The 27,901-nt window shown below is 40.7% G+C and overlaps 1 protein-coding gene across 2 annotated transcripts in view; it reads left to right on the top strand.

Moving 5' to 3' along the window:
* Positions 1-25,289, top strand: part of PAXBP1 (PAX3 and PAX7 binding protein 1) — a 33,384-nt gene extending 8,095 nt beyond the window's left edge. The window contains exons 5-18 of one of the 2 annotated variants that reach the window (XM_047795581.1): positions 190-293; positions 1,670-1,887; positions 2,412-2,601; positions 6,310-6,433; positions 10,119-10,218; positions 10,305-10,420; positions 12,107-12,306; positions 13,647-13,791; positions 14,720-14,841; positions 15,643-15,719; positions 16,100-16,166; positions 20,547-20,693; positions 22,590-22,744; positions 25,034-25,289. In XM_047795581.1, the coding sequence (XP_047651537.1) occupies positions 190-293; positions 1,670-1,887; positions 2,412-2,601; positions 6,310-6,433; positions 10,119-10,218; positions 10,305-10,420; positions 12,107-12,306; positions 13,647-13,791; positions 14,720-14,841; positions 15,643-15,719; positions 16,100-16,166; positions 20,547-20,693; positions 22,590-22,744; positions 25,034-25,151 (1,883 nt within the window). In that variant the 3' untranslated portion in view covers positions 25,152-25,289. Of the gene's footprint in view, positions 1-189; positions 294-1,669; positions 1,888-2,411; positions 2,602-6,309; positions 6,434-10,118; positions 10,219-10,304; positions 10,421-12,106; positions 12,307-13,646; positions 13,792-14,719; positions 14,844-15,642; positions 15,720-16,099; positions 16,167-20,546; positions 20,694-22,589; positions 22,745-25,033 lie in introns of those variants that run through there. The other variant, XM_047795591.1, reaches the window with a different exon arrangement.
* The last annotated feature ends 2,612 nt before the right edge of the window (positions 25,290-27,901 follow it).

Below are 27,901 nucleotides of genomic sequence, written 5' to 3'. Positions count from 1 at the left end.
TGCCTTTTGCTTAAGGGATACTGTGTATCGAGACAAGCAAAATCAGGAGTATCAAATGAGAGATCATAATAGACATTTTAATTTTAGTAAGATTGAGTGAATACTGATAGTTTTGCTTGATTTTGTGAACTATCAGGGTGGCATCTCTGCTTTTCTGGAGTCACTTACTTTGCCACTTTGTGACTGTAGGTATTGAGGGGAGTGATGATGATGCTTTGGTAGCTGGAGAACAAGATGAAGAGCTCAGCCGATGGGAACAGGAGCAGATAAGAAAAGGAATTAATATCCCTCAGGTGAGAACTAAAGCATTAAACTTCAACAATTAAAAAAGTAAATAGGGAGTTCCTGTCGTGGCTCAGTGGTTAACAAATACAATGAGGATCCGTGAGGGTGCAGGTTCCATCCCTGGCCTTGCTCATTGGGTTAAGGATCCAGCGTTGCCGTGAGCTGTGGTGTAGGTCACAAGACTCGGCTCGGATCCCACTTTGCTGTGCCTCTGGTGTAGGCTGGTGGCTGTACCTCCGATTCGACCCCTAGCCTGGGAACCTCCATATGCCTCGGGTTCGGCCCTAGGGAAGAAAAAAAAAAAAGGTAAATAAAAACAATTTTCACTTACTTTAAAAACATGTTGCATATTGAATTGACTCTTTGTTGTTCATTCAAGTAACATAATGAGGAAAATTACATAAAGTTAGGTATCCAGTAAGCTGTTAGAAGAAACTATTATATTTTGATTTTTACCATCCAAATGATTTTAGAATTTCTAGTTTCTTAGATAAGTGTTTATCAAAGTGGTCCTTCAAAGTGGCAGCAGAAGCATCTGGAGGCTTGTTAGAAATGTAAATGCTCACCCTCCTGAGTGAGACCGAATGAATGAGGGACTCTGGAAGTGGGGCCCTACCATCTGTTCAAGGAGTCCTCTGGGTGATTTGGCTGCTCATTAATGTTTGAAAACCACTGTATAGAGAAAATATTACTTTCTTGTACAGTTTATTTTTTTCTGATTTTAAAAATTATTTTGTAGAAGATAGATTTCTCAGTAACGCAAAAACTCAGTTGTAGATGAAAACTATCTCCCTAAATAGTTATAACAGCTTATTTTATAGACGTACGTAGTGGAAATGTTACATAAGTTTTTTGTTGTTGTTTTTTTTTTGTTTTGTTTTGTTTGTCTTTTGCCCTTTTAGGGCCACACCCGCGACACGTGGAGGTTCCCAGGCTAGGGGTCTAATCAGAGCTGTTGCTGCCAGCCTACGCCACAGCCACACCAGATCCGAGCCGCGTCTGCGACCTATACCACAGCTCACGGCAATGCCGGATCCTTCACCCACAGAGCAAGGTCAGGGATCGAACCCGCAACCTCATGGTTTCTAGTTGGATTTGTTTCTGCTGTACCACGACGGGAATTCCTACATAATTTTTTTTGTTGTGAGTGTTTTGAGGCATAATTTAATGCCCCTTCTAACTCAAAACTTCATTGTTGTCTCCCTGAAAGTTATTAGAAATGAATCCAGTAATCCCATAAGAGAAAGTTCATCCAGCCCTACTTTTATTTGATTTTGAGGAGCTTTGCAATTGCTTATGTTAATTACATAACTATGAAGGCATGGGATTATTCTTTTCATAGTTTCAGCTACTAGTTTTCGTATGTGTCCTGTTTCTCTTCTAGGTTCAAGCAAGTCAGCCCACTGAAGTGAACATGTACTACCCGAATACGTACCAGACAATGCCGTATGGTTCATCCTATGGCATTCCTTATAGCTATACGGCCTATGGATCATCCGATGCCAAATCTCAAAAAACAGATAACACAGTCCCTTTCAAAACTCCCAGTAATGAGATGACTCCCGTTACTATTGATTTGGTAAAGAAACAGCTTAAAGACAGGTAGGGCAGATCAACTTCTTAAAGACCTGTCCTGTAGCTTTCGGTTTCCCCAGGCAACATGTAGTCTGGGGTAGCAGATGCAGAATATCGGCAAAGAAGATTGACTGGCCCATCTTCAAAAGCTAAGCAGAAGATGACTTCATACTTTCTTCTGCTACCTTCTTGGATTACTTCTGCAGAAGCCTCGGAAAGTTTTTTTTTTTTTTTAAATACCACCCCATGATCTTGTTGAAGACAGTTCTGAGTTTGCACCTCTTGGACTCTGAAAAAATGTAGTCAAGATATGGGGGGAAAGCAAAAGAGTGAGATTTTGATTAGCCCAGCAAATAACTTGATATGAAGTCTATAAACTGCCTTTTTTTTTTTTTTTTGGTGAGAAAAAAAGTACAGATGAAAAGATCCGCTCCAAGCATTTTTATATTCTGATAGTGGGACTAAATGCATTATTATAAATATTGCAAGAGCTCAGACAGCATAGACTTTCAGAGGTAAATGTGTTATATTTATCCTTTTCTGTTCTTAAGGTTGGACTCCATGAAAGAACTGCACAAAACAAATCGACAGCAGCATGAGAAACACCTGCAAAGCCGAGTGGACTCCACCAGGGCTATTGAGAGACTAGAAGGGTCTTCTGGGGGTATTGGTGAACGGTATAAATTTTTGCAAGAAATGCGAGGGTATGTCCAAGACTTGCTTGAGTGTTTCAGTGAAAAGGTAAGAATGCACAAATTTAATCTCTTTGACTAAGACAAAATGAGGGAGGTCTAGGTGGCCTTGTGTAGATGATTTCTGTATTTCGCAGAAAATAGTCACTGTTCAACTTTAAAAGTGATGCAGAAGTCATGCTTCCTTTTCTCCACTTCATTAGCAACATTCTTGGGGACAGTCTAGTGCCCTTTGTAGAGAACAAAAAAGATAAAGCCTGTTTAAGTAAGGCTTTGGCAAGTCCTGCCTTAACGGTAGATTGTTGGCCTGCCTTGGATTGTTAGGCTGTCAGGGACTTACCTGATGAAATTTTCTTGTTTATGGTTCAGATCTAAACTTATCTTGAAACTGTTTCTACAGATAATAACAAATAGGCACAAAGTTGCACATTTTTGTTAGTTTTTATTTTTTACCCTAGATAAAGTTGATTGTCATTGCTACTAATAGTTTTCATCTTAATAATCCTGTGCTTTAAACATTTCAGGAACCATTCATTGGCCATAATTTCTTTTCAAGTCTCATTTCTTCCAAGTTCATTTTTTTTTTTTAGTATGATAGTTGGCACAGTTATTTAGTCTTTTGTACCATTTGTTTGCATTTTAAAAATTATCTGCACACAGAATCCTCTTCTGAAACAACTTTTGATTTTTCTTTAAAATCAATGTATTGTTTGATGTATTGGTTGATAGGCATTTGTGGACTTGGCAGCCTTTTCCTTAAAAAAATTAAAAATGATGGTGCTTTTGAATATCCTGTCTCGGAGTTTTCAAGAGATAACAAGATGAGAAGGCACATTTTTTCTTATTCTTGGCTGTATAAATTAGCATAGAATTTGTGAACGTATAATATGTTTAAGTGAATATTCTCACTTTTTATTATCTCTGTCGATCACTTCAGTACCCTAAGGCCAAAGGCTGGCTCAAGAGCAGTGCCAGGTCCTGTCTTCCTTAATGGGTCTTAATGGTTCCAGCCAGTCTGTGGTCAGAGCCACCAAGTCTTCTGTGAAGGATTCATGTTCTTGTCCTTAATCACCTTGTTTCTGGAGAAGCTGCTACATTCTGAACTATGATAACTATTGTGGCAGCTCTGTGGCTTAGGGTGACACATAGAGGGCTGAGAAAGAAACACAGGTTTGACTGTGCAGAGGGGCTGGAGTCAAGAGGAGAAGCGGACATGAGTGTCAGAGCTGGTGGTTGTGTCCTTCCTACTAGTAAAGCCCCTTTGAACCCCTGGGGGCATGGCATTGGGAGCTGGTCTCATAACCTTTTGTGACTCGAGAAAGGATCTTTGTCTTCAGCCATTCTTTAGAAGTGGGATTTGTCCCTGTAGAGCTGTTTCTCTGAGTATCTTGGTCTTTGCTTTGGAGCTTACTTGAGTAAACTTACATGTTTATAATTGCAAACTGAACTCTTAAAAAATCTTGACAGTAACTTGATCAACTAGATCATACCATTCTTGAGTTAAAGAGACTAGAAGAGTATCTAGTTCATAGAGTTTTCAATTGCTTACTGTTTTGAAAACGATTAGTAGTGTATTCTATTTCTCCTTCCTTACCCTACCCTGTTCTTAGGAAAACCTCCCTCAGGTGGTGCTAATGTGTTTCACAGAGTCACTTAGATAAATGTTTTTGGAGTAGATCTTAAACCAGATCTATTATATGGTGACTAAATTTTAATTAAAAAAGAAGTAGGTAATCCCCTCTTTTAGAGATGAGTATTTTATTTCATTTTGGCATTTTCACATGCTTTCAATTTTACTGAGACTGCTGCTGAGTAAATAACTTAGAAGTTGTCATTTCGGAAATACTCAGGAATAATTGGAAAGACTTGAATATTCATTTGTTAGGCATAAAAATATTATTTCAGGGTAAGACCATAAAATGAAATGTTCTTTGGTTTTTTTATTATAAAAGTTAAGTGGTTTTGAACTTAGATTCTAATTATTTTGCAGATCATATTTAACTTTCCATTGCTTGTTTTCCTGTAGTCATCTTCCTTCTTCTTCTTTTTTTTTTTTTTTAACTTAAATTTGGTCTTGATGATGGTAACAGTTTCGAGTTTGGAGCGGGTCAAGAAATTGTCAGGGTGTACTCTTGGGCATTCTTGAGATACATCAGTACTGTTGAGAAATATGATTGAGAGCTGAAAATGGGTTTATCCTCAGTAGACTTTTCCTGGGCTTTGTTAAAAGGCATTTCAATTACCTAAACAGAAAAATTACATTATCAGAATTTTAACTATAAATTGAGTAATTAAGGTTCTGTCTGATGCAACCTTGGTGTGTAGCTCTCACAATGGAGGAGTGTCTCCAGGACTGAAAGAATGCATTGCGGGTCCATAGGTACATGTGTTTTTAGTCTTGCATTGTTTGAAACAATGAAGGGTGGGTAAATGTAAGTCACAGTAATATGGCAGACATTCCTTTAAAAATCTATTACAGTAAACTTTAGAGTCTTTGGGCCAGCTGATGTCACCAAGATAATCACTGCGGATTTGGGGACATTGTTGCCCATGGTGTGGCATATTAAAGAATAAAAGAACTCCATCAGTTTGACCTTTCTGTGAGCATTTGCTGCTGTTGCAATGGTATCATGCAAGCCTATGAAATTGCTTTTATGACAGACATCTTTGTATTCCACCTGCCTTTTTTTTATTTTCCATTTGCAGTCTGTTCAGTTCAGGAAGCTGCTATAACACTTGGTGCCAGTGTTCCCAAACTCTAAGCAGTGTGTTTTCCATTTGCACTAACCATCAGGAAACTAGAATTTCTGGTTTCCTCAGGTATGTGTAGTGGTTGTTAGTGTTTTGTGAAAGTTTCATAGCATTTGGTTATAGCATAAGGTATTTACAAAGAGAAAGTGTTCTGGTTTTTTTCTTTCTAAGTTAGGTCTCATTCTGTAAGCTTTTGTATTCCGTATCAACCCAAGTGAGTGCTTAGCTGTGGCTATTAACCTGGAAAAATTTGTTGGCTTAGTAAACCGACAAGCTGTGCAAAGAATTTTATTATTATTATTATGACTTTTTTTTTTTTTACAAAATACGGAGAAAATTTAAGCATTTGATAGGAAGAGAAGGATTTTCTGAGTTTTAGAGAGACTGATTTTAGATAGGTTAGTGATAGCTAGAAATTTTATTCACCTTATTAATGTAAATGAATGCAATTTATGTTTAAAATGTTTAATAATGCTGCAGAATAGTGTAACACTCCTGTAAGGTTCTTGGCACATATGAATGGCAAAGCAATTTAAGCGTCCAAAATTGGGCAGTTAGGAGAGTTCTGTTCTTACCTACCCAGAGCCATTGCATTTTTTGGTATTATACCGCAATAATGGTTTATTTTAAACTACAGACATTGCAGGGTAGATCGTGAACTTTTAAAAAAGGATCCCCAAGTATTTTATTCTTAAAGGAAAGCGCTGAAATTTCTGACATTTCTCTACTTGCTCTCTTTACTAATAAATGTTCAAGTGTTAAGTTTCCTAACCAAACTTTTGCTCCGCTAACTAGGCACTGGACCTTATAGCTCTGTATACGGATTAAAAGAAGAAGTGCTGTTTTCCAAACGTTTTAAAACTGAACTGCTATTTGTGTCCCTTTGGGAATTCATGATTATTCTGTCCAGAGGGTGCTTTTTCAGAAATCCGGAAATCATATGGAACCCTCAGATAAATAAGCAGCCGAGGAGTTTGGTGTTACGGAGTGTGTTGTATTTTTACAGGTGCCACTGATTAATGAACTTGAATCAGCCATACATCAGCTGTACAAACAGCGAGCTTCCCGCCTTGTCCAAAGACGACAAGATGATATTAAAGATGAATCTTCGGAGTTTTCAAGCCATTCAAGTCAGTCCATCTTGAAGGTTTTTATTATTCATTAAACACCCTTGTTTACTTAGTGCATCCTAATTGAAAATTAGACGTCTCAGAGCATTTTTTTCCTAAAGAAACAAACTTCCTTGCTCTTGTCAGGTAGATCCAAAAAATTTTTATAGCATGTGCTCGGATTGTGTTGAAGAAAATATAGCTTCACAGAGGAGCTCAAATCATGCACAAATATTCTATCAATCCTATTCTTCTTTGGGCATATGTTTTCATTCTTTAGAGTATAGAAAAGACATAATCAGTATTTTATCTTAAAATTAGTGTCTGTTTTGGAGTTCCCGTCGTGGCGCAGTGGTTAACGAATCCGACTAGGAACCATGAGGTTGTGGGTTCGGTCCCTGCCCTTGCTCAGTGGGTTAAAGGATCCGGTGTTGCCGTGAGCTGTGGTGTAGGTCGCAAATGCGGCTCGGATCCCGCGTTGCTGTGGCTCTGGTGTAGGCCCGTGGCTACAGCTCCGATTGGACCCCTAGCCTGGGAACCTCCATATGCCGCAGGAGCGGCCCAAGAAATAGCAAAAAAAAAAAAAAGACCAAAAAAAAAAAATTAGTGTCTGTTTGGCCATTGATTTTTTTCCCCTCATTTTTATCTTTCTTGTTCATAACACTAGTACAAATGCCATTGTTGATCACACAAAGATTTTGAGTTAGGCACTGGAAATTTTGGATGGTAGAGGCAGTTTTATTGCACAACAAATGATACAACTCCAAGATCAGGGGAATTTTGAGCTTTACCCCTTGAATAAAGCAAAATTTCCTGTATTTTGAAATTTTTTGTATTTTCTAGTTTGCTTTCTGTACTGGGTTTTCTAGTAGATCAGTTGATGCCTACACTTCTTGAAATTTTAGTGAACAAAACTTGGAAATTGAAATTATATTTCTTTCACTATGATGTGGGTTATGGAAAAGCACAATTAACTGGAAACCTCTTATTAAATAGTTTAGCTAAAATTCTTGAGCCAGATGCTTTAAACCTTTTAATTCCATTTTTTCCATTGCCCTCTGTATTCTTGGATGCTGTAATAGGAATTTTCCTGTGTTGGATTTCCTGTGGCTTCTTTTGTCCTCTCTTCTATCCCTGTGTCAGCAGTTCTTAAGTGGAAGTGCGCATTAGAATTACCCATGAGACTGATTTAAAATGCAGATTTCTCAGTCCTGTCCCCAGGGACACTTGCCAGGTCTTGGTTGGTGTCCATTTATCTGCATGTGAAACAACCACCCCAGGTGTCCAAATGCAAAGAGACCTTTTGTTATTCTTCCTGAAAACTGTGCTTTGCCATATAGCGTGCCCTCTAGACAGTGGGCACTAGACAGTGAATCCTGGGAGTGCATTCTGCTGGGTGCCCCATGGGTTTCAGAGCATGCTAAAGGGGTGGTCGTATTGTCCTCAGAGATGAGTAGGACTCAGAGATAAGCCACGTGGATGGCTTTGACCTCCTGTTTCTGCCACACATGTTTAAATTGGATTGCTGCCATATTGGGCACCTAGATGACTAATACATCCCTCCCAAACACTTCTGATCCAGATAGAACCCGATTTCGGGGCAGATTACAGGTAATCATTATATCTCCACAGGAAGTAATTTCCTTTTAAGTTAAATGGTTGTGTGAGCTGTGCATGTCATCAAAATACCTTTTCCTGCCTATAATTTGTTCTTTATAATTTGGAGCTATGTACGTACTTGGAAATTAGAGTAAGGATTGAATGGGGGATGGTAATTAGATTGAGAGTTGGAAAAAAATGAAAGATAATGAGAAAGTGAAAAATAAGTATCCTACAGGGAATATCCATTTATAGCCAGAGATTTGAGGAAAATTGCGTGGGATTGTGAAGTATCAGTTCTCTTTTTCTGGGTTTTTTTTTTTTTTTTTAAAGAAACAAAAATACAGCCTGAAATTCATCTGTTTGATTTGTAAACACTTATCACGACTACTGCATATAATTCTTAGAGAAACGGAAGGGCTATCACTTGGGTCATCTATTCTCATATCTACCAATATATATTTTACAAAATCTATAAATATGTTTTATGTATTTGTTGTAGTAGTGAATTTTCTTTAAAATATTTCTCTAAAGAAGGCTACCTCTTAAAGAGGCAGGAATCATTTCTCTAGTTTGGAACTTCCTAGCTGATTTATCTGCGGTGCGCAGTGGAGTTGCAGTTGAGATAGAGCTGGGGCATCTTTGTTGTTTACTAGTCTTTTTCATAATTCGAACTCTGGGACACACGTCCTGATAGCCAAGCTACTTTGAAATATGAATGAAAAACTCAGTAAAAAAAAGTCAAGTTTTAAAAAGTAGTTGGATCTAGGAAGCTTAGGATACACTGAAGTAGATACAAGTTTATTTTTGGTTTTATTTTTCCTATTGTTGGTTTTGGTGGCACATCTTTGGTATCAGGGAAATAATACGCAAAAGTTGTTAATTGATGTCTTTTATTTTGCATGTGATTCCACACCACCAGCACCACCCTTTGGGTTTTTTTTGCTTCCTGTTACTCTCCGTGTATTACGGAGTATCTCCAGAGTGCAGAACTTAAATGTAGGAATGAGGAGGCATCACAGATGTTTCTCCCACTCCTCCTTCCACCCTGGGCAAGAAATTCGAGGACTCTTCTCTGGAGAAATAGAGTAGGGTCCCGAGAAAAGATCATGAGATACTGACTTTTGGGGGCCCCCACAAAAAGTTGCCTTTTACCCAATGATGTGATGGAGATGGCTCAGTTAGACAACTCCCAGCGAGGTCCATGGAGTGTCCGATCTCACTCTCATGTAAGAGGTAGTTCATGGTCATCAGAGAGCAACGCAAGCCATAGAACCAAAGGGACTAAGGAAACAAAGCCGATGCAGGTGGCAGGAGAACGTAATTGATGTTCCCCAGAGATGACAGAAGGTGTCCAGGTGTCCTGGGCACAGCACAAGTTAGAGGATGCCACAGAAAAGGAACATTCTGAGAGGAACCATCTCTTAGAAACTGAAAATGTGGTAACTGAAATGTAAATTTAAATAAGAAGGTTGAAAGCCAAAGCTAGAAAATTGCCCTAGAAGTTAAAAAGAGAGAGAGAGATGGAAAATGGGGGGGGGGGGAAGGAGGGAGTTGTGCTTTTAGTGTTTGGTCCTATTCAGATTTTTACTCTATGTGCTGATTCTGCCCTTGTTCTTAAAATAGTAAGAGCAAATAAATGTCTACAAAGGAAAATTGAATAAAACAATCAATTATTAAACTGCTGCAACAAAGCTGTTTTTTCATCCTTCCTACCTATGTTTCTTTGCTTTCTTTTCGTATCATTCAACATGTTATGCTTGAGTCCTTCCTTAAAAAAAGTAATCTATCATTTTTCCCTTTGCAGGGGTAATTTAGATTTTTAACCTATTTGGTCATCACCATAGCTTAAACTAGTCCTTAGACATAAGAACAGTGATTAAACCCAGTTGCCTTTGTGTAGTGCTTGTTTTTCTGCTCCTTGTTGTGGGAACACAGAATAATGATGAGATTTGCTCTAAACTAGAAAACTCCTGGTTTACCAGTTAGTGCAGACCCTTGCTGTTGAGATTAGTAAGCAGTCTATCATTATGGCTTATTCTGTGCAAACTCTTTCCTCAAGATTGTGGAAGGAAGGCTTTTAATTGTAACCATGATTGTTTTACAGATAAAGCTCTGATGGCACCAAATCTTGATTCCTTTGGACGAGATCGGGCACTGTATCAAGAGCATGCGAAACGTCGGATTGCCGAGCGGGAGGCCAGGAGGTAATTCTACAGGCGCTGGCTGTTGGTTTGTTGTGAAGGGCAGGGTCTCCTTTATCTGGTTTGGGAACCTGATTTTTGTTATTTAGGACTCGTCGTAGACAAGCCAGAGAGCAAACCGGGAAGATGGCAGATCACCTCGAAGGCCTTTCCAGTGATGATGAAGAAACCTCTACAGATATTACAAATTTCAATCTGGAGAAAGGTTAGACATTTATTTGGAAATGAGATTCATTGTCAGTTTGGCTTCTGCTTGGCTATGATTTTTTTTTTCTTTTTGCCTTTTTTAGGGCCACTCCTGCGGCATGTAGAGGTTCCCAGGCTAGGGGTCCAGTCGGAGCTGTAGCCACCAGCCTACGCCAGAGCCACAGCAACAAGGCATCCGAGCCGCGTCTGCAACCTACACCACAGCTCACAGCATCGCCTGGATCCTTAAGCCCCTGAGCAAGGCCAGGGATCGAACCCGCAACCTCATGGTTCCTAGTCGGATTCGTTAACCACTGAGTCACGATGGGAACTCCTGCTTGGCTGTGATTTTTACCATGAAATAATTTGAAGTTTTGTGGCCTCTGCTTTAGAACCAGGCACTTTTTACTTAATTGTGAAAACCTGCAGTCATTTTTATTCCTGACTATCATGATGCGTTCTCAGAGTTAGTGATAATTTGTCACTAGGTTTATTAAACCTCTGTAATAAGGTTTATTTAGTACTCATATTTCAAATGATACTACTCTTCAGAATCACAGAATTTTTAAAGTGACAAGAAGATGTTTCACATCCCAGGCACGGCCCTAACCATCTGGTCTGGAAAGGTAAAGCTTGGCGTGGGCACATTCAGCCCTAAAGGAAATTCCTGACTTTCGGGGTCCTGAATAATTCAGCCAGGAGGAATAGTTAGTACTGCTGCATGCCAGGCATTGCCAGAAGGATCCCCAAATAAAAGTCTTTATTTCCTAACGTTGGCTCTGATTATTTGGTATTACATTGACAGCATGTCGTTTGGAACTTGGAGAAGCTTATTTTTTTTCTCTCACTTTTGGTTTGAGAAGTAACCCCTCCACTTTCTCAACACTCATGGCATGTGGAAGTTCCTGGGCCAGGGACCGAACCTGTGCTACAACTGCAGCCCAAGCCACAGCAATGACAATGCCAGATCCTTAACCCACTGCACCACCAGGGGAACTCCAAGATGATGCTTCTTCTTGCATAAAACCAGGTGGCAAATGTAGGTTGTCCCATTATAAACAGTCCCCTTTTGGGGTTCCCTCATGGCTCAGCAGTTTGGGGATCGGGTGTTGTCGCTGCTGTGACTCTGGTTATGGCCATGGCGCAGGTTTGTTCCCTGCCCCGGGAACTTCTGAGTGCTCTGGGCGCAGCCCAAATAAATACATACGTAAAAATAAAGAGTCTCTTTTCCAAGTCATGGGGCGCCAGCTTTTCACTTAGACATCCTCGCATCCATTACGGCTTCTTGTCTCCGTCAGTTATCGCAGCACCAGCAGACTTTGAAAGAAGCGACGTAACTGTCACTGATCATCATGCACTTCAGTTCCTCACACGGTGATTTGCGGGCTGAAGAGCGAGACACAGAGCTGGTACTTTATGCAGTTACAGTTACTATTCTCTGGTAACTGACATCTGAACAGAGTTGTTCAAGTCGAGAACAGAAAGTGGTACATATGGGAACTGCAAAGCAAAAGGCTTCCTACGCTACGGTTTGTGGGAGAGACACTTGGAACCTAAGCTTATCTCTAGTTAGCTTTTTTTAAGTTGCGGTTAACAGTTATTCCTTTGTTAATGAGCCCTATTTTATTGACACTCAAGCTATAAAGAAAACTGCTTTTCCTACTGCATACTAAAGTATGGTTCTCTGGGGTTCTGTCGTTTTTAGATCGAATTTCAAAGGAGTCCAGCAAGGTTTTTGAAGACGTCCTCGAGAGTTTCTATTCAATCGATTGTATTAAATCCCAGTTTGAAGCGTGGCGTTCAAAATACTACATGTCCTACAAAGATGCTTACATTGGTCTTTGTTTGCCGAAGCTGTTCAATCCCCTTATAAGGCTGCAGCTTCTCACTTGGACTCCTCTTGAGGTGAGTGGCTTCTCTGAACATTAGAAAGCAGTATACCATGAGGTCTGGTTAATTCTAATCTCAAAGCTAGAGATACACGCTTTAGCAAAGTATTTTTCAGAAGAGATAGGTCACAGGGCTATAATGATAAAAATTATAGCTGGGTGTCATCTCAAGAGCTTTCCTTTTATGTTCTAGCCCCTCTCAAGAGACCTCTTTGTTGCTTTCCAATTTATGTACAGTGTCTTTCTCAGTCACCTAAAATTACATGCAGTGACACTAAATGAACGAATGAATAAGAACTTAGTTCTGGGAGTTCCCATCGTGGCTCAACAGGTTGAGAACCGACTAGCATCCTTGAGCATACAGATTTGACCCCCTGGCCTCACTCAGCGGGCTAAGGATCTGGTTGTTGCCGCCAGCTGTGATGTAGGCCGCAGATGCAGCTTGGTTCTGGTGTTGGCCTGGCTGTGGCATAGGCTGGCAGCTGCAGCTCCGATTTGACCCCTGGCCTGGGATGCTGCAGGTGTGGCCCTAAAAGGAAAGAAAAAAAAAAAAAGAACTTGGGTTCATTGATCCCAGAAAAACCTGGAACCTCATGGGACACCTTAATGGGACAGGTGTGAAATGGGGCCTTGAACTGTGTGGTGCTGGAGACCAGGAGGATGAAGTAAACTGATAGGTGTAAGAGGTGGAATCAGTAGGGCCTGTTGACCTGCTACGTGAGGGAGGGAACTGGAATTGGCGTTGCATACATCTGGTGGTCAGGTTTAAGGTACGGTTTTGGAAATTACCAACATAGGCGTGGAGCCGTGGGCGCGAATGAGATGGGCGGGCTTGCATATGTAAACTGTAACAAAAGGAGGGCCTGGAAGCAACAGGGGAAAAGATGTGCGCTCTGGGATCCATTCGGCTCCCAGCTCCTGATTGCCCTTGGCTGGACCTTGTGGCGTTCCACTCTGAGCCTGTGCGTCTTGGTACACGGTAGAGGCTCGGGGACCTGTGTGCATTTGGAAGTTCTTTTTCTGTGCGGTTGCCTCCTTGGCCCCACAGCTTCCGGCCGGCTCGGCCTCCCTGAACTTTGGTGTCTGTCTCCTCCACTCACCAAAACTGTGCTCTGCTCGCAGTTCTCTGCTCTGCTAGCCTGACCAGGAGCTCCCCTCGCTGGAGCCCCGGCCTTCAGGGGCACAGTCCTGAACTGCCTGTGGTGGCACACTCCCTGGAAATAGATTTCTCTTGTATTTTGTCCAGTTTTTAGTTTATGACTGGAGGCTAAAGCCAGTTGCAGTTCCTCTTCATGGCCAGAAGAAGAAAGAAATAGCCGACGTTTTGTTTAAGTAAACCTTCTAAATGTGTTCTAGGCAAAATGTCGTGACTTCGAGAACATGCTGTGGTTTGAGTCCTTGCTGTTTTACGGTTGTGAAGAGCGAGAGCAAGAAAAAGATGATGTAGACGTTGCACTGTTACCTACTATTGTGGAAAAGGTGATTCTTCCCAAACTAACAGGTAGAGATTGCCGACCATTCAAACACGTTGGGCTTTTCACATCTCTTTTTAGGAGTTTTTAGTCAGAGCATACGTTCTCATGGAAATTACAGTATAAATAGTAGAGTTACCACCAGACTCAGAGATGGCTAAAAGGTACACTTCTCTTAACCTGGAGCTGGAAGACCACCTTGGGGAGGGCCTGGAAGTGGGAGCACCAATTGACCAATAGGCAAATTTTAGGACCTTAAGGACTGCTTGAAGCAAAACTAAATATCTAGTCCTAGGGGAATTATCTATTTTTCCAGGGAACAATGTTATTTATTACTTTTATCTGTTTCTCATAAGAGATTAGGAATCATGGACATAAGGGACCTATTTTAAATACTAAAAATAGGAGTTCCCGTCGTGGCACGACGGAAATGAATCCAACTAGGAGCCATGAGGTTGCGGGTTCGATCCCTGGCCTGGTTCAGTGGGTTAAGGATCCGGCGTTGCCGTGAGCTGTGATGTAGGTCGAAGATGCGGCTCAGATCTGGTGTGGCTGTGGCTGTGGTGCACGCTGGCAGCTGTAGCTCTGATTGGACCCCCTAGCCTGAGAACCTCCATATACTGTGGGTGCAACCCTAAAAAGCCCCAAAAAAAAAAAAAGCTAAAAATAAAGTTCAAGTCTAGTTAGAAATTCTTGATACTGGGGCAGCATCTCCTATGATACAGAAATCCTTCTTTCTCCCATCTTTATCTTCACCAAGAAGCAGAAAATAATAGGAGTCTGTTCCCTCTCCACATTTGCCACAGTTAATAGGATAAGGAAGACTGAAGCTTATACTCGAGGGAAAGAAAAAGCAAATCATGACTGGCGTTTCTCAGTTGAGGACAGCTTGACATCCGATTTAAGCCAGCTACAGGGTACTTCTGTATCTCAGTACACTCTTTTTTTTCTTCATAGTGATAGCTGAAAATATGTGGGACCCCTTTTCTACCACACAGACGTCAAGAATGGTTGGAATTACACTAAAATTAATAAATGGATATCCTTCAGTAGTGAATGCAGAAAACAAAAATACACAGGTAATTTATTATTATCTATGAAAGGTGTTTTGAAAGTTTTGAAAATGTATTATTTTATCTTCTCTCCCTTTGAAAATGAGCAAGAGTTGAGAGAAGGAGTAGTTAGGAGCCAGTCAGAAAATCTGATTCTCCCACTTGGGCCATCTGGTCCTTTGTCACATGAAATACACAGCATTTGAGAGAGTAGTTTTTAGTTTTAAAATCTCTGCGGAAGGGTGACGGTATTAGCCCCTCATTTATGCCATTTGTTGCCCTGCTTATCACCCTACCCCCGTTCTCAATCAGACTAATCAGACCTCCCTCGAAGAACTGTATTTTTTAGAAAAAAGAACCTAAGACTACTAGAATGGGTAACGACTGACGATATAAATAAGAAAACATTTCAGTAATGTTTAAAACCACTAGGTATTGTTTTATACCTAGTTTCCAAAGTTCAAACTGCTGTCCCAGTGGACATTCTTAGGAGCTGTTTAGACATGGGAAAGTTCTCTTTATCATTGTTTTGTTTTCATTGACCTCATTTTGGAAAGAACCAGGGTGTAGGTCTGATCCTAAGTCTTTATGTAGCAGAAAAGGGGTTGGAAGATTTCTCAGTTGCTTTACTGCTTGATCGTTGATGTGAACTAAGAGTAGTATTAAAAACCTTAGGGCCTTTGGTGGGAAAGGTCAGACATTCGAAACTGTTCACTCAGAGTTGAATACTCAATTATGTGACTTGGAATATAGCTTATCTTTATTTCCTATAATCTAACTTTGCCCATAACCCTTATTAAAATGCATGGTCTATTTTTAACTTTTTAGGTGTACCTTAAAGCACTTTTATTGAGAATGAGGAGAACTTTAGATGATGATGTATTCATGCCCTTATATCCCAAAAAGTAAGTAACTCCTGAGAACATTAAAGGTGATAGTATTCCGCATTCTCTTTCAGAGAAGGCTTATTAAATTCTGGGAAAACGAAGTATGTATAGCATGAAATACAGACCTTGCCTATGTAGGGTAAGCCTGTAGCCCAGAGAGACTGGCTCAGTGGGGAAGTTGTTGCCTTAAGCAGGAAAAAGCCAACAGTGCTCTCTGTTGTCCCCTGCCGTCTCAGAGTAAATGATTATCCTCTGGAATACAGTTGTTCGGAAATTGAAAAAAATTAGCTCTTTCTTTTGTTCACCTCTTTTACATAGAGAAAGAAATCTTCTAGGAATTAGATGGCGCGTGAACATGTAAAACATTTCATCATGATATCTTTTTCTTTTTTTCTTAGTGTCTTAGAAAATAAAAATTCTGGGCCTTATTTGTTTTTTCAACGACAGTTTTGGTCTTCAGTTAAGGTACGTGTCTGTGGGCTGTCTAAAAGACTTGAGATTTTGTTTGATTTTCATATATTATTTTAATATTTGGTTAAGTAATTTCATAGGCTTAGATCTATGTCTATGTAAAGTTTCCATTTTACAAACTAATTTTATTCCAAAAGTTGATTTGGGTTTGAGGTTTGTAGAGGAGAAAATTCTGAGTTCCATTAAGGACCAGACGAGACAACACAGTGCCTTACTAAAGCACAGTTATTTTATTCAGCAAGTAGGGTACCAGGTCCTCTTCTAAGTTGGAAGGACCTAGCACTGAGCAAGGTAGAAGTAGAGCCTTCATAGTTGTTTATCGTCCAGCACAATGAACAGATGGCAAACAAGGAATCTCAGGTATGATGAATTTTGAAAAAAGGAATTCAGAGTTGTATGGAAGCATATGACAAGGGGTGTAGGAGATTCCTTTCCACCCCGAGAAGGTAATATTTGGCTTGTTAGACCAGCTGAAGAAATGAGTCTTTGGCCCTGAGGTGAGGGAGAGCAGGATGTACTAGAACCGAGAGAAGTCTAGAATGGCTAGAGTTAGGGAAGGGCCGAGGAGTCTGGATGATAGGGAGCTGTGATTTACATACAGACGTGTCATCACTACCCAGATCAAGATGTGTGACACTTCCATCCTCTCCCCCCAAAGCCCCCGTGCCCCTTTGCAGTCAATCCCATCCCTACACTTTGGCTACCACCCCACCTCCTTTTTTTTTTTTTTTTTTTAATTTTATGGAAGTTCCTGGGCCATGGATTGAATCCGAGCCACAGCTGCAACCTATCCTGCAGCCGTGGCAATGCTGGATCCTTTTAACCCACTGTGCTGGGCCAGGATTAAACCTGTGCCTCCACGGTGACCTGAACCACTGCAGTCAGATTCTTTTTTGTTTTGTTTTGTTTTTGTCTTGTTGTTGTTGTTGTTGTTGTTGTTGTTGTTGTTATTGTTGCTATTTCTTGGGCCGCTCCCGCAGCATATGGAGGTTCCCAGGCTAGGGGTCGAATCGGAGCTGTAGCCACGGCCTACGCCAGAGCCACAGCAATGCAGGATCCGAGCTGCGTCTGCGACCTACACCACAGCTCACGGCAACGCCGGATCGTTAACCCACTGAGCAAGGGCAGGGACCGAACCCGCAACCTCATGGTTCCTAGTCGGATTCGTTAACCACTGCGCCACGACGGGAACTCCTGCAGTCAGATTCTTAACCCGCAGTGCCACAGCTTTTTATTGTCCTGTAGTTTTCTTTGTAAGACCATCTTAGAAACGGAATTGTGTGCCATCTAGCCTTTTGAGTCTGGCTTCATTCACAACATAATGCATTTGTGGTTTATCAGTGTTGTCGTGCTTTCATTCCTTTTTATTGCTATGTGGTATTCCAGTGTATGGTGGGTATACCATAGGATTTTTGATTTGGATTTTTATCCAAACCCCAATTGAGAGACGTTGGATTGTTTCCAGTTTGGAGTAATTATGAATAACCCGTTTGTATACAGGTTTTTTGGGTATGTACGTTTCTGTTCACTTGGGTAAACGCCTGGGCAAGACTTTTCTGGACTGACAGTGTATTCGTGTTGTAGTTCATCTTCTCTCTCACCACTCACCACACTTGGTATCTTCAGGGGTTTTATTTTTTTTTTAAGTTTTTTACTGGGTGTATAGTTGTGTTTGGGGTTTTAATTTGTATTTCCCTAGTGACTGATGACGCTGAGCATGTTTTCATGTTCTTATTTACCATTTGTATATCTTTTTTGGTGAAGTTCCTATTCAGATCTGTGGCTCATTTTTAAAAATTGGGCTTTCTTTCCTTTTTTGTTTATTTTTTTTGCAGAGAGTGCACATTTTAGTGAAACCACCATGCTTACTATTTCCAGATTCTTCGTACATTTAAAATCAGATAGACTGAATAAACTACTTATTTTCTTTTCAATGTTTTGCAGTCACAAAATAGTATCACTCTTCTCTACTACTGCATAGGAAATTCTGGAAAGATAGCAGCATGTTATTTTCGGCCTAAAAATATGCTCTTCTCAAATACAGTGATAAAGCAATAGAAAGTGAAAATTATAGCAAGAGGAAGAAGAGCACCTATACACATGCATGGAGTACACCTATACCAGACCATCAAATTGGGTTTTCTTATTACTGAGCTTTGATGTATGTATTCTTGATATAAGTACTTCGTCACAGACATGATTTGCAAAGAGTGTCCCCCCCAGACTGTGGCTTGTCTTCATCCTTTTTCCAAGTGCAGAGGTTCTTCGTTGAGATGAAGTCCCGTTTATTACTTTTTCCTGTTTCGGATCATGCTTTAGGTGTCATATCTAAGAAGTCTTTGCCTGACACAGGGCCACAAAGTTTGTCTCCTGTCCTTTCTTCTGGGTGTTTCATGAGTTTAGGTTTTTACATTTACGTCTGTGATGGATTTTGAGTAAATTGTTACAGAGGGCGTGAGGCCTCGATTGCTGTTTGTTTGTCCTAGCGTGGTTTGTTGAGAAGACTTTTTTTTTTTAATTAAATTCCTTTTGTACTTTGAAAATCAGCTGACTTTATGTGGGTCATGGAAGGGTTTTTAGTACTTTGCCATTTTTAAGATCATCTGGCTGCTCTGTGAAGGTAATGGATTGACGTAGGTAAAAATAGTAGTAATGAGAATGAGAATTAGTGTTTATTACGTATTCACTGCATGCCAAGCACCGTACCACACCCTTAATAGAGGTTATCTTGTTGAATCCTCACAATAGGCCTGTGAGCTTGACATAATTGCTCTCACTCTGCAGAGGCACAGGATAACCTGCCAGGCTCCTCCTCTGTTTAGTGGGAGAGATGGGAGTCTCACTCAAGCCAGTCTGACGCTGGAGCAGCTCTTCTTCACTGGGGTTCTCTGAGAGAATTCATATTCGATACCCTATGGCTTCCAATATGTATGCATCTAGAATGGTTCTAGCTTGTACTATCCCTGGGAGAATTAAGTAAGGACTCGGCTCATTTTCTGTAGGCTTCAGTTCTCTCAAAGAACCGTGCGTGAGAAAAACTCTACCAGAGCTCCTGCTCACCGCCACTGGAGTAACTGCAGGGTCTGGAGGAGACGGTGGCAGCTGAGATGGGGGGTGACGGTGGGAGTCGAGAGATGTATAGGGAGAGGGGGGTTGGATAACTTGAGGGAGAGGTCAGGAATGACATGCAGGCTCTGGCCTGATTGGATAGATAGTGTTGCCATTTCCTTGAGATGAGAAATACTGGGAACTTAGGCATGTTTATGGTGGAGTGGGCTGGGGTTTCCACTTTATGTGTATTGAGGTTAAGTAGCTTCTGATGTCTGGTTGATGAGGTCTGGTAGAGGTGCGATGTGGTTCGAAAAGAAATCTCCAGGAGTTCCCATCCTGGCTCAGTTGTTAATGAATCCAACTAAAAACCATGAGGTTGCAGGTTCGATCCCTGGCCTTGCTCAGTGGGTTAAGGACCTGGTGTTGCCGTGAGCTGTGGTGTGGGTCGCAGACGAGGCTTGGATCCCGAGTTGCTGTGGCTCTGGCGTAGGCCGGCGGCTGCGGCTCCGATTCGACCCCTAGCCTGGGAAGCTCCATATGCTGCGGGAGTGGCCCAAGAAATGGCAAAAAAAAAAAAAAAAAAAAAGGAAAAAGAAAAGAAAAGAGATCTCCATCTTCTGTGGGAGCCATAGGGACTGGTTGAGGCATGATTTTCAAGGAGGACTTATGCCTAAGCAGCAGCACTTGCCCACTAATGGAAAATGTTCTGTTATCAGTGTTGTCCACTACAGTGACCACTGGCTGCATGTGGCTTTTACATTTCCCTTCATCTCAGTCATTCTGGGAAATATTCAGACCCTTTACAACTGCTTATTACTTGCTTAGGCAAGACCTGGTCCACTGGATTTCATTACTGTGTTACTAATTTACTTTAGACATAATTTAATTGCTTAACATTATGTCTCAATTTTTTTTCTTTTCAAAAAACACCTTTAGTAACAAAGGTCAGATATGCGGTTGCCACAGATGGGGAGTTTGGGGAGGGGGTCAGGTGGGGGGACTGGGTCAAGGGGAGCGAAAGCCACCAGTTTCCAGTTATAAAATAAGTTCTGGGGAATGTAATGCCCAACATGGTGAGTATAATTAACTGTAGTGTCTTGTCTGTTTGAAAATTGTTAAGGAAGTGAAGAGCTGTAACTGTGAGGCGAGGGATGTGAACTCAACTTATGGGGTATCGCACAATGTATACTTAAATCATTGTGTTGTACACCTGAGACTTAGACTTTGAGCCACAAGGGAAGTCCTACCGTAAACGTACGCAGTGTTCAATGTCAATTATATCTCAGTAAAACTGGGAAACCTAATTCTTTTTCTTCTTTCTAGCTCTTAGGGAATTTTCTTCAATGGTACGGCATTTTCTCAAACAAAACTCTTCAGGAATTATCAATAGACGGTCTATTAAATAGATACATTCTCATGGCTTTTCAGAATTCAGAATATGGAGATGACAGCATCAAAAAAGCCCAGAACGTGAGTTAAATGACCCATACTGTGGTTTTTAAAGCGTTTAAGTTAAGGTAAATTAAGTTTTCTTGGGAGTTCCAGTCATGGCTCAGTGGTTAACGAATCTAAGAACCGTGAGGTTGCAGGTTCGATACCTGGCCTCGCTCAGTGGGTTAAGGATCCCGAGTTGTGGTGAGCTGTGGTGTAGGTCACAGACACGGCTTGGATCCCATATAGCTGTGGCTCTGGCGAAGGCCAGCGGCTACAGCTCCGATTAGACCCCTAGCCTGGGGACCCTCATATGCCGTGGGTTCGGCCCTAGAAAAGATAGACAAAACAAAACGGAAGTGTTCTTTGTTTGGAGAGATTTGAGAAGTTTATGAAAACCTCATTGATGTTGAACTTTGTGTGATATTGACTGTCAGCTCACCTCCCAGGTACTTCCAAACCTCCTTAGTGTTTTCTACAGAAACATCTGTACTGTTATATATGTGTCTATTGCTCCTTCTAGCCATGTAGCTCTACCAGTATTTATTTTTGTAGGTATTAATACAAGTTTTAATTTGAGGATTTTTTTTTATAGTTGAATCAGTGCTATTTTGAGTGTTAAAGCAGTGGTCTCTTCCCATTTAATTAATTATACCAGAGTTAGTTAAATTTTTTTTTTTACTTTATATACATGAGTTATACAGTTTCGATCTTTTGAAAAAATATTTATATACAGTCATATGATTAAAGAAAAAAGCGGTAGTTGTTTGACCTGAACCATGTGAGAGTAATTCTCTGACATACTCTCCCTCCCCCCCAGATATTTTTGTATCTGTTTCTTATAAACATGGATATTCTTGTACATGATTGCAGTATAGCCATCACCATCAGGAAATTAACATTTATATATTACTGTCACTTAGTCCTTAGGCTCCTCTTCCACTTTTATCTGCTGTCTCAATAATATCCAAAAGAAATTGGCGAAAGAAATTCCCAGATCATCCCTTAAATTTAATTGTCATGTCTCTATACTCTCTAATCTGGAAGAGTTCTTCATTCTTTGACCTTCATAACCTTGACACTCTTGGAAACGATAGGCCAATTATCTTATAGAATGTCCCTGATTTGTCTGATAAAATCTCATGATTCAGATTTTGTATCTTTGGCAGGAATTGTCATAGACTTTATTAGTAAGAGTCCCTTCAAGTTGATTTCTGTGACCTTGTGACAGGTCCTCTAATTTGGCAGGAGCACTTGGTTGCTTTCTGACGTGTGGTGTTCCAGGCTCATTCTTGTATTTGCTTGGCCCAGCTCGGGAATCATTCTTTTCTCTAAGCATCCCTGAGTTCTTTGGTGGAGAGCCTTCTCATTCACTGGCTCCTTTCTCCCATGTGGGAACTAGCCTTCCCTAGCTTGGGTTTTGGTACCCCATGCCAGGCGGCCACCACGCCCCCTGCTCATCCTGCTTAGGCTCTTCCCCTAGGCTGCCCCTTTTGGTGTGATGCTCTCTTCATCCCTTTCTGGGCCACCACGGCTCCCTCTGCCAGCATGGGTGCCTACTCACTGAACTGTTCAGCATGGGGAGTGGCTGCAATTTAGTATTTATACTATACATGTTTTTACATCAAAACATGATTTAGGGCATCTGGAAAGACTAGAAAATGAAGCAGATGGTTATCAGTTTTATGCTTCTGGTTCGCTTAAGTATTAGAGAAATTATTAATCTTTTGCTTTGAGTATCTGTTGAAGTTTAAAATTCAGGTATGTTTGTATAGTTTATGTAGAAAATCAGATTTAAAGGAATATTCCTTATATGTAGTTAGTTAGATGTAGCACAATAACAAGTCTTCTAGTTAAATACATCATCCTATTATCTAGACTCAGATGCTTTCATTTATTTTCGTTTTAACTATTTTACCTCTTTTATCTTCATAGGTAATCAATTGTTTCCCCAAGCAGTGGTTCATGAATCTGAAAGGAGAAAGAACTATTTCTCAGTTAGAAAACTTCTGTCGGTACCTTGTACACTTAGCAGATACAATTTACAGAAACAGTATTGGGTGCTCTGATGTGGAAAAAAGAAATGCAAGGTAAATACTTGTAATTATTAAGTGCAATAGTAGTGCAGAGTTTTTAGTTGGCAGATTTAGTATTGTTAAAATATTTCTAGGAGTTCCCGCTGTGGCGTAGTGGTTAACGAATCCGACTAGGAACCATGAGGTTGCGGGTTCCGTCCCTGGCTTTGCTCAGTGGGTTAAGGATCCAGTGTTGCCATGAGCTGTGGTGTAGGTTGCAGACGTGGCTTGGATCCTGAGTTGCTGTGGCTCTGGTGTAGGCCGGCGGCTACAGCTCCGATTAGACCCCTAGCCTGGGAACCTCCGTATGCCGCGGGAGTGGCCCAAGAAATAGCAAAAAGACAAAAAAATATATATATACATTTTTAGTAAAGACATGGTTTTATTTTACTTTAAACTGTACATTGACTTAGTGTTGACACAACTACAAGAAGTACATTTTTTTTTCATTTTTGCAGCTTTTGATTAATCTTTTTTCATTATGTTATTTATGGTATTAAGGGAAAACTTCTCGTAAGCACCAGCCATTAGGGGAAAGAATGAATCATTTTTTCTGTCTCCTACCTCGAGGAATTGGGGAGATCTCATGCTCTTAAAATGAACATCATGGATCTTGGTCTTTAGAGGTTCATGATGCAGATGTAAATGAAAAGATAGCTATTGAAACCCAAAGTGTATCGAAGGTTGTATCCCAATTTGGGGACATTGGTGCTCTAGGTTGAGGTTCTCTAGATCCATGTCTAGGGCTAAAAGTTACCACTCATGATTTTTGGGGAGCACTTATGCATATTTTTTATCAAGTGTTTGAAGGAATAAACCATTACCCTTTTTCAGGACATTGTCTTGGATGTTCATGTAATTTGAGGATAAATCTCTAGTATAAAAAGTGCTAGTAATAATAACAACTAGGACCATTTGGAAAAGTTTTATTTTTGGACATTTCATTTCATATTCTCCTTAATGTCAGAATGTCGTTTTCATTTCAATCACACCATGGGTCATACTTCGGTAGCAAAGTCTTTCTTTTCCCTTGTTCCTCTCCCATGAAAAAAAACCCCAATTTTCTTAAGAGAAAATTTGCTGTCTTTTACAATAAAATTAAAAGCAAAGTAGATTTGGTGGTAAAAGTCTTTTGTCAGGTGCTTTTGGTTTATATTTCTATTTCATCCTTAACCTGTCATCTTGGTGTTGGTTGTTACTTATTGGCACTAATATTTCTTCTCAGTGTGTTGAGTGTTGGTTTCTATGTATTTAACAGTGTTTTTGTTGGGGAGTTAAATATCAACAAATAGTATTTACTTTTCTACAGAAAAGAATTTCAGCAGCTATTTAAGCACCCACTGTGCAGTGCACATAAAGTACACATGGTCTCAAAGTCTTACAGATTATATTCCTTCCTAAAGAGGGGCTTAGTACAAATAATAATGGATAAAGAGGAATCCCTGTTGTGGCTCGGTGGAAATGAGCCCAACCAGTTTCATTGAGGATGTGGGTTCGATCCCTGGCCTCACTCAGTGGGCTAACAGTCTGGCATTGCCATGAGCTGTGGTGCAGGTCACATATGCAGCTTGGACCCCTTATTGCTGTGGCCGTGGTGTAGGCCGGCAGCTGTAGCTCGCATTCGGTGCTTAGCCTGGGAACTTCCATGTGCAATCGTGCAGCCCTAAAATTAAAAAAAAAAAAAAAATGAAGAAAGAGACAACTAATAATGTCCCATTGTATAGTGTTTGTCACAAGTGGTTCAAACTAAATATTAAGAGTAGTTTGTGGAGCATCAGTATCACCTGGGAGCTTTGTTAGGACTGTAAATTCTCAGGTTCCACCCCAGACCTGCAGAACAGAATTCTGAGGGTGGGACCTGGTGATCTGTGTTTCAGCTCCCTCTATATAATTGCGATCATGCCAAAATTTGAGCATTGCTGAGAATGTCTTCTAGCTGGGGTGGTAGAGGGAGCCATGTTATATGTTAGTAGTGAATTTTTGAGGAGTGGCAGTTATGTTGGATCTTGATGGATTAGTGATGAAGACACACAAATATCATTTGTGTTCCAGTTATATTCCAGAAGAGCTGGGACTCTGGTTTGGGAAGGAATGGAGGCGGAGCTCTGAAGTAGTTAGGTGATAGGTGGCTTTCTTTCCATTCTAGATATTAATGAAAATCATACATCTGAGTGAGATTCGGGTGTGTTTTCCATTTTGGAAGTGGGCTAGTCATTTAAACATAGGCAAGTTTTTTTTAATATGGATTATTTTTTTTTCACATGCTGTACCTCGCTAATCTCTGCCTCCTTTTTTCTCTTTTAGGGAAAACATAAAACAGATAGTAAAACTCCTTGCAAGTGTTCGAGCTCTGGATCACGCTCTGTCTGTTGCAAGCGATCACAATGTGAAAGAATTTAAGTCTTTGATCGAAGGAAAATAGATCTGTGAGACTCAAAAAAAAAAAAGCCTATTTGCTCTAATACCATTCCCAATGTAAAAAGTTTGTATATATGTAAAGTTTCTTAAACTGTAAAATACTGACTCTTGTTTTAATACAAAGAACCTTATTAATATTCAATACTGTGTCCTTAAATGCGATTTCTTCGGGATGAAAGGAGTTCAGATTATCCCTAGGAAGTTTATGAATGGTTTCCTTACTGCCCGTCATACTTTGTTTACAGAAGTGTTTTATATGGTCACCTAAATTAACCCTCTCAGTTAATTGTCCTCTGTAAACAATGTGTGCGATGTATATTATGTAATTATGCCTCTCTCTATATATATATATATATGTACACATATATATATTTATACCACCATGGAGTTACTTTCACACTGGAAATTTTCGGTGGTTTTCTACAGAGTAAAGCCTTTTAATAGCAGAACATTATTCAGTAGCAAATTGTTTTAGGGAAATTACTACATGTCGCAACAAAAGGGCTGGCAAGTGACTAGGTAGTCATCACCTTGGGTTAGCAGCTGCTGTCACTGTAGCTGTGCTGCCTTAAAACTGAGAGTCGAGTGTGGACTTAGCTGTTTGTAAACGGTGGACTTTTCTTCCTCTAATTAGCATTGCAGTCAAACGTAGGTTTAATGTGAGCTCTAAGTAATATATGCAACGTAGGTTTTTGAAAAGAACATAGAAGTTTAATTTTTGGAATTAATAGACCCACAACCTAACTGCATGGTTTGGGGCTAACTCTCCTGTCTCATTCATGGTTTTGCTCCCTGACCAGCTTAAAAAAAATACATGCATTGGAATTTTAGTAGTCTGTCTTAACATCCCACATATGTGAGTTATATATGCAATAAAGTTCACGCCTTGCTCATTAGCCACACCAGGCAGTTTAATATCCATGGTCTTCTATAATGTTTATACCATGTTGTAAATATTCAGAGAACTTGTTCTAAAGTTTATGCTTTCTGATTCTGTGATTTTCAAAAGAGGAACTTTTTGGAAATTAAGGACTATGGTTTGATAATTATCTATGTAATTAAGCTTTAGCCAAGCATTAAATTAATTTTTAAATAGATCCTTTGTTGTATTTTGCTGGCGGCTAACTTAGTTTAGAGCATTTCAGATGACTAATACAGTGAGACTTAGCATGTGTACCCTTGGGTCAAGTCAAATAATATTTAGAAGGTGTCATGCACCCTAATTGCTCTGTCAGTTTTACCTTTATTTTAGGAACATCGCATATCCCTACAAATTCATCCTGGATGAATTTTTTGTTACACTTTAAAGTGGCTACTAACCAGAATTAAAATGAGAACACTTACTCTCAACTTCAGTGGACTAAACCGTATAAACATGTACATATGTATGACATGCACATCACTGGTGCCTTATATTTGTGTTTCCAAACCCACTGGACTGATGGACTTTTTTCTGTGTCTGCTTTTAAGGCCTCTTGAAGTAATCTGAGATGTTTTCATCCTGTGAAATCCATCAGGCTGTGTAACTTTCAGGGATGGGTTTGAACACCACACCAGGACCTTGCTGTAAGGTGCATTTAGCATAGAACTGTGCAGGGAGCAAGTGGTTCTCATTATCACCAGCAGTGTTTTTGTGTTTTGTTCTGCTTTTCTTTTTGACTGCATCCTCAGCATGTGGAAGTTCCTGGGCCAGGGGTTGAATCCAAGCTGCAGCTGCAACCTGCACCACCACAGCTGCCGCAATGCCGGATCCTTGATCTCTTGCGCCGGACAGGGGATTGAACCCATGCCACCACAGAGACAATGCCAGGTCTTTAACCCACTGTGCCACAGTGGAAACTCCTTGCCACCAGAGGTTTTTTTATTCCTGAAATAGCTAAAGGACATTCTTTCTTATGAAGGAAAACTGTCAAAATATAAATCCAGAGGGTGACATTTTAATAAAGCTGAGTCTTTCCAGTTTATTCTTTTGGAACAGTCTTCTGGAATACTTCAAACATAGATGAAGGCTTTCGAAAAGGAAAACTATTTGAATGATACAGTATAAACCACAGTCATAAAGACTGATAACTGCGATTGTACCGGATGATGTTGGTGACTCATGGCAGCTCTGCCTGGGAGCTTTCTCTTGTCCTGTGCTACAGGCCGCCAAGTCCACCACCTGATGTTCCTGGGAACAACCCGCAGCCCAAGAAAGGAGCAGGAAGAAAAATCCCCCAGTGTGTGCATTCAGGTCCTCTGGGGAGCAGCCACTGAGATGGCATTACATATCCAGGAGATTTGAGGGGGAAGCAATAACAAGGGACCAAAGAGGAGGGAGCAAGAGGAGGCCAGGAGAGCCTTAGATCTGAGAGAGCCTGAGGCAGATGCGACCTCTAAAGGAGAGAGGGAGAGAGTTAAGGACGGTGTCAGACATCAGCACAGGTCTGAGAAAGTTCCAGCAAGGCAGGTGGTGTCCTCAATCCAGTGTCACGGTTCTGAGGAGTTTCACGTCTCCAGGGGCTGGCCTGCCTTCATGCCCCACCATGCTCAGTACTGGTGGAGAGCTGTTCTTGGGAGCACAGCCTGTACACCCCATTTCTCCTTGTCGCATTTCACGTCTACTACATCAGCTTCCTAAACTCGTCAGGAACACAGGTATGCCATCTCGCAGAGGGCTTGTGCCAGTTTAAACCATAGCTGCCGGTAGTGATGACCTTATCACCCAGACTTGGCCATGAGTTGCACAAGTCTTTTTTTTTGTTTGTTTCTTTG

Source organism: Phacochoerus africanus, chromosome 1, assembly GCF_016906955.1.
Source record: "Phacochoerus africanus isolate WHEZ1 chromosome 1, ROS_Pafr_v1, whole genome shotgun sequence".
Taxonomy (NCBI): Eukaryota; Metazoa; Chordata; class Mammalia; order Artiodactyla; family Suidae; genus Phacochoerus; species Phacochoerus africanus.
The sequence above is the reverse complement of the archived record's forward strand: the minus strand, read 5'-3'. Positions and strand labels throughout refer to the sequence as shown.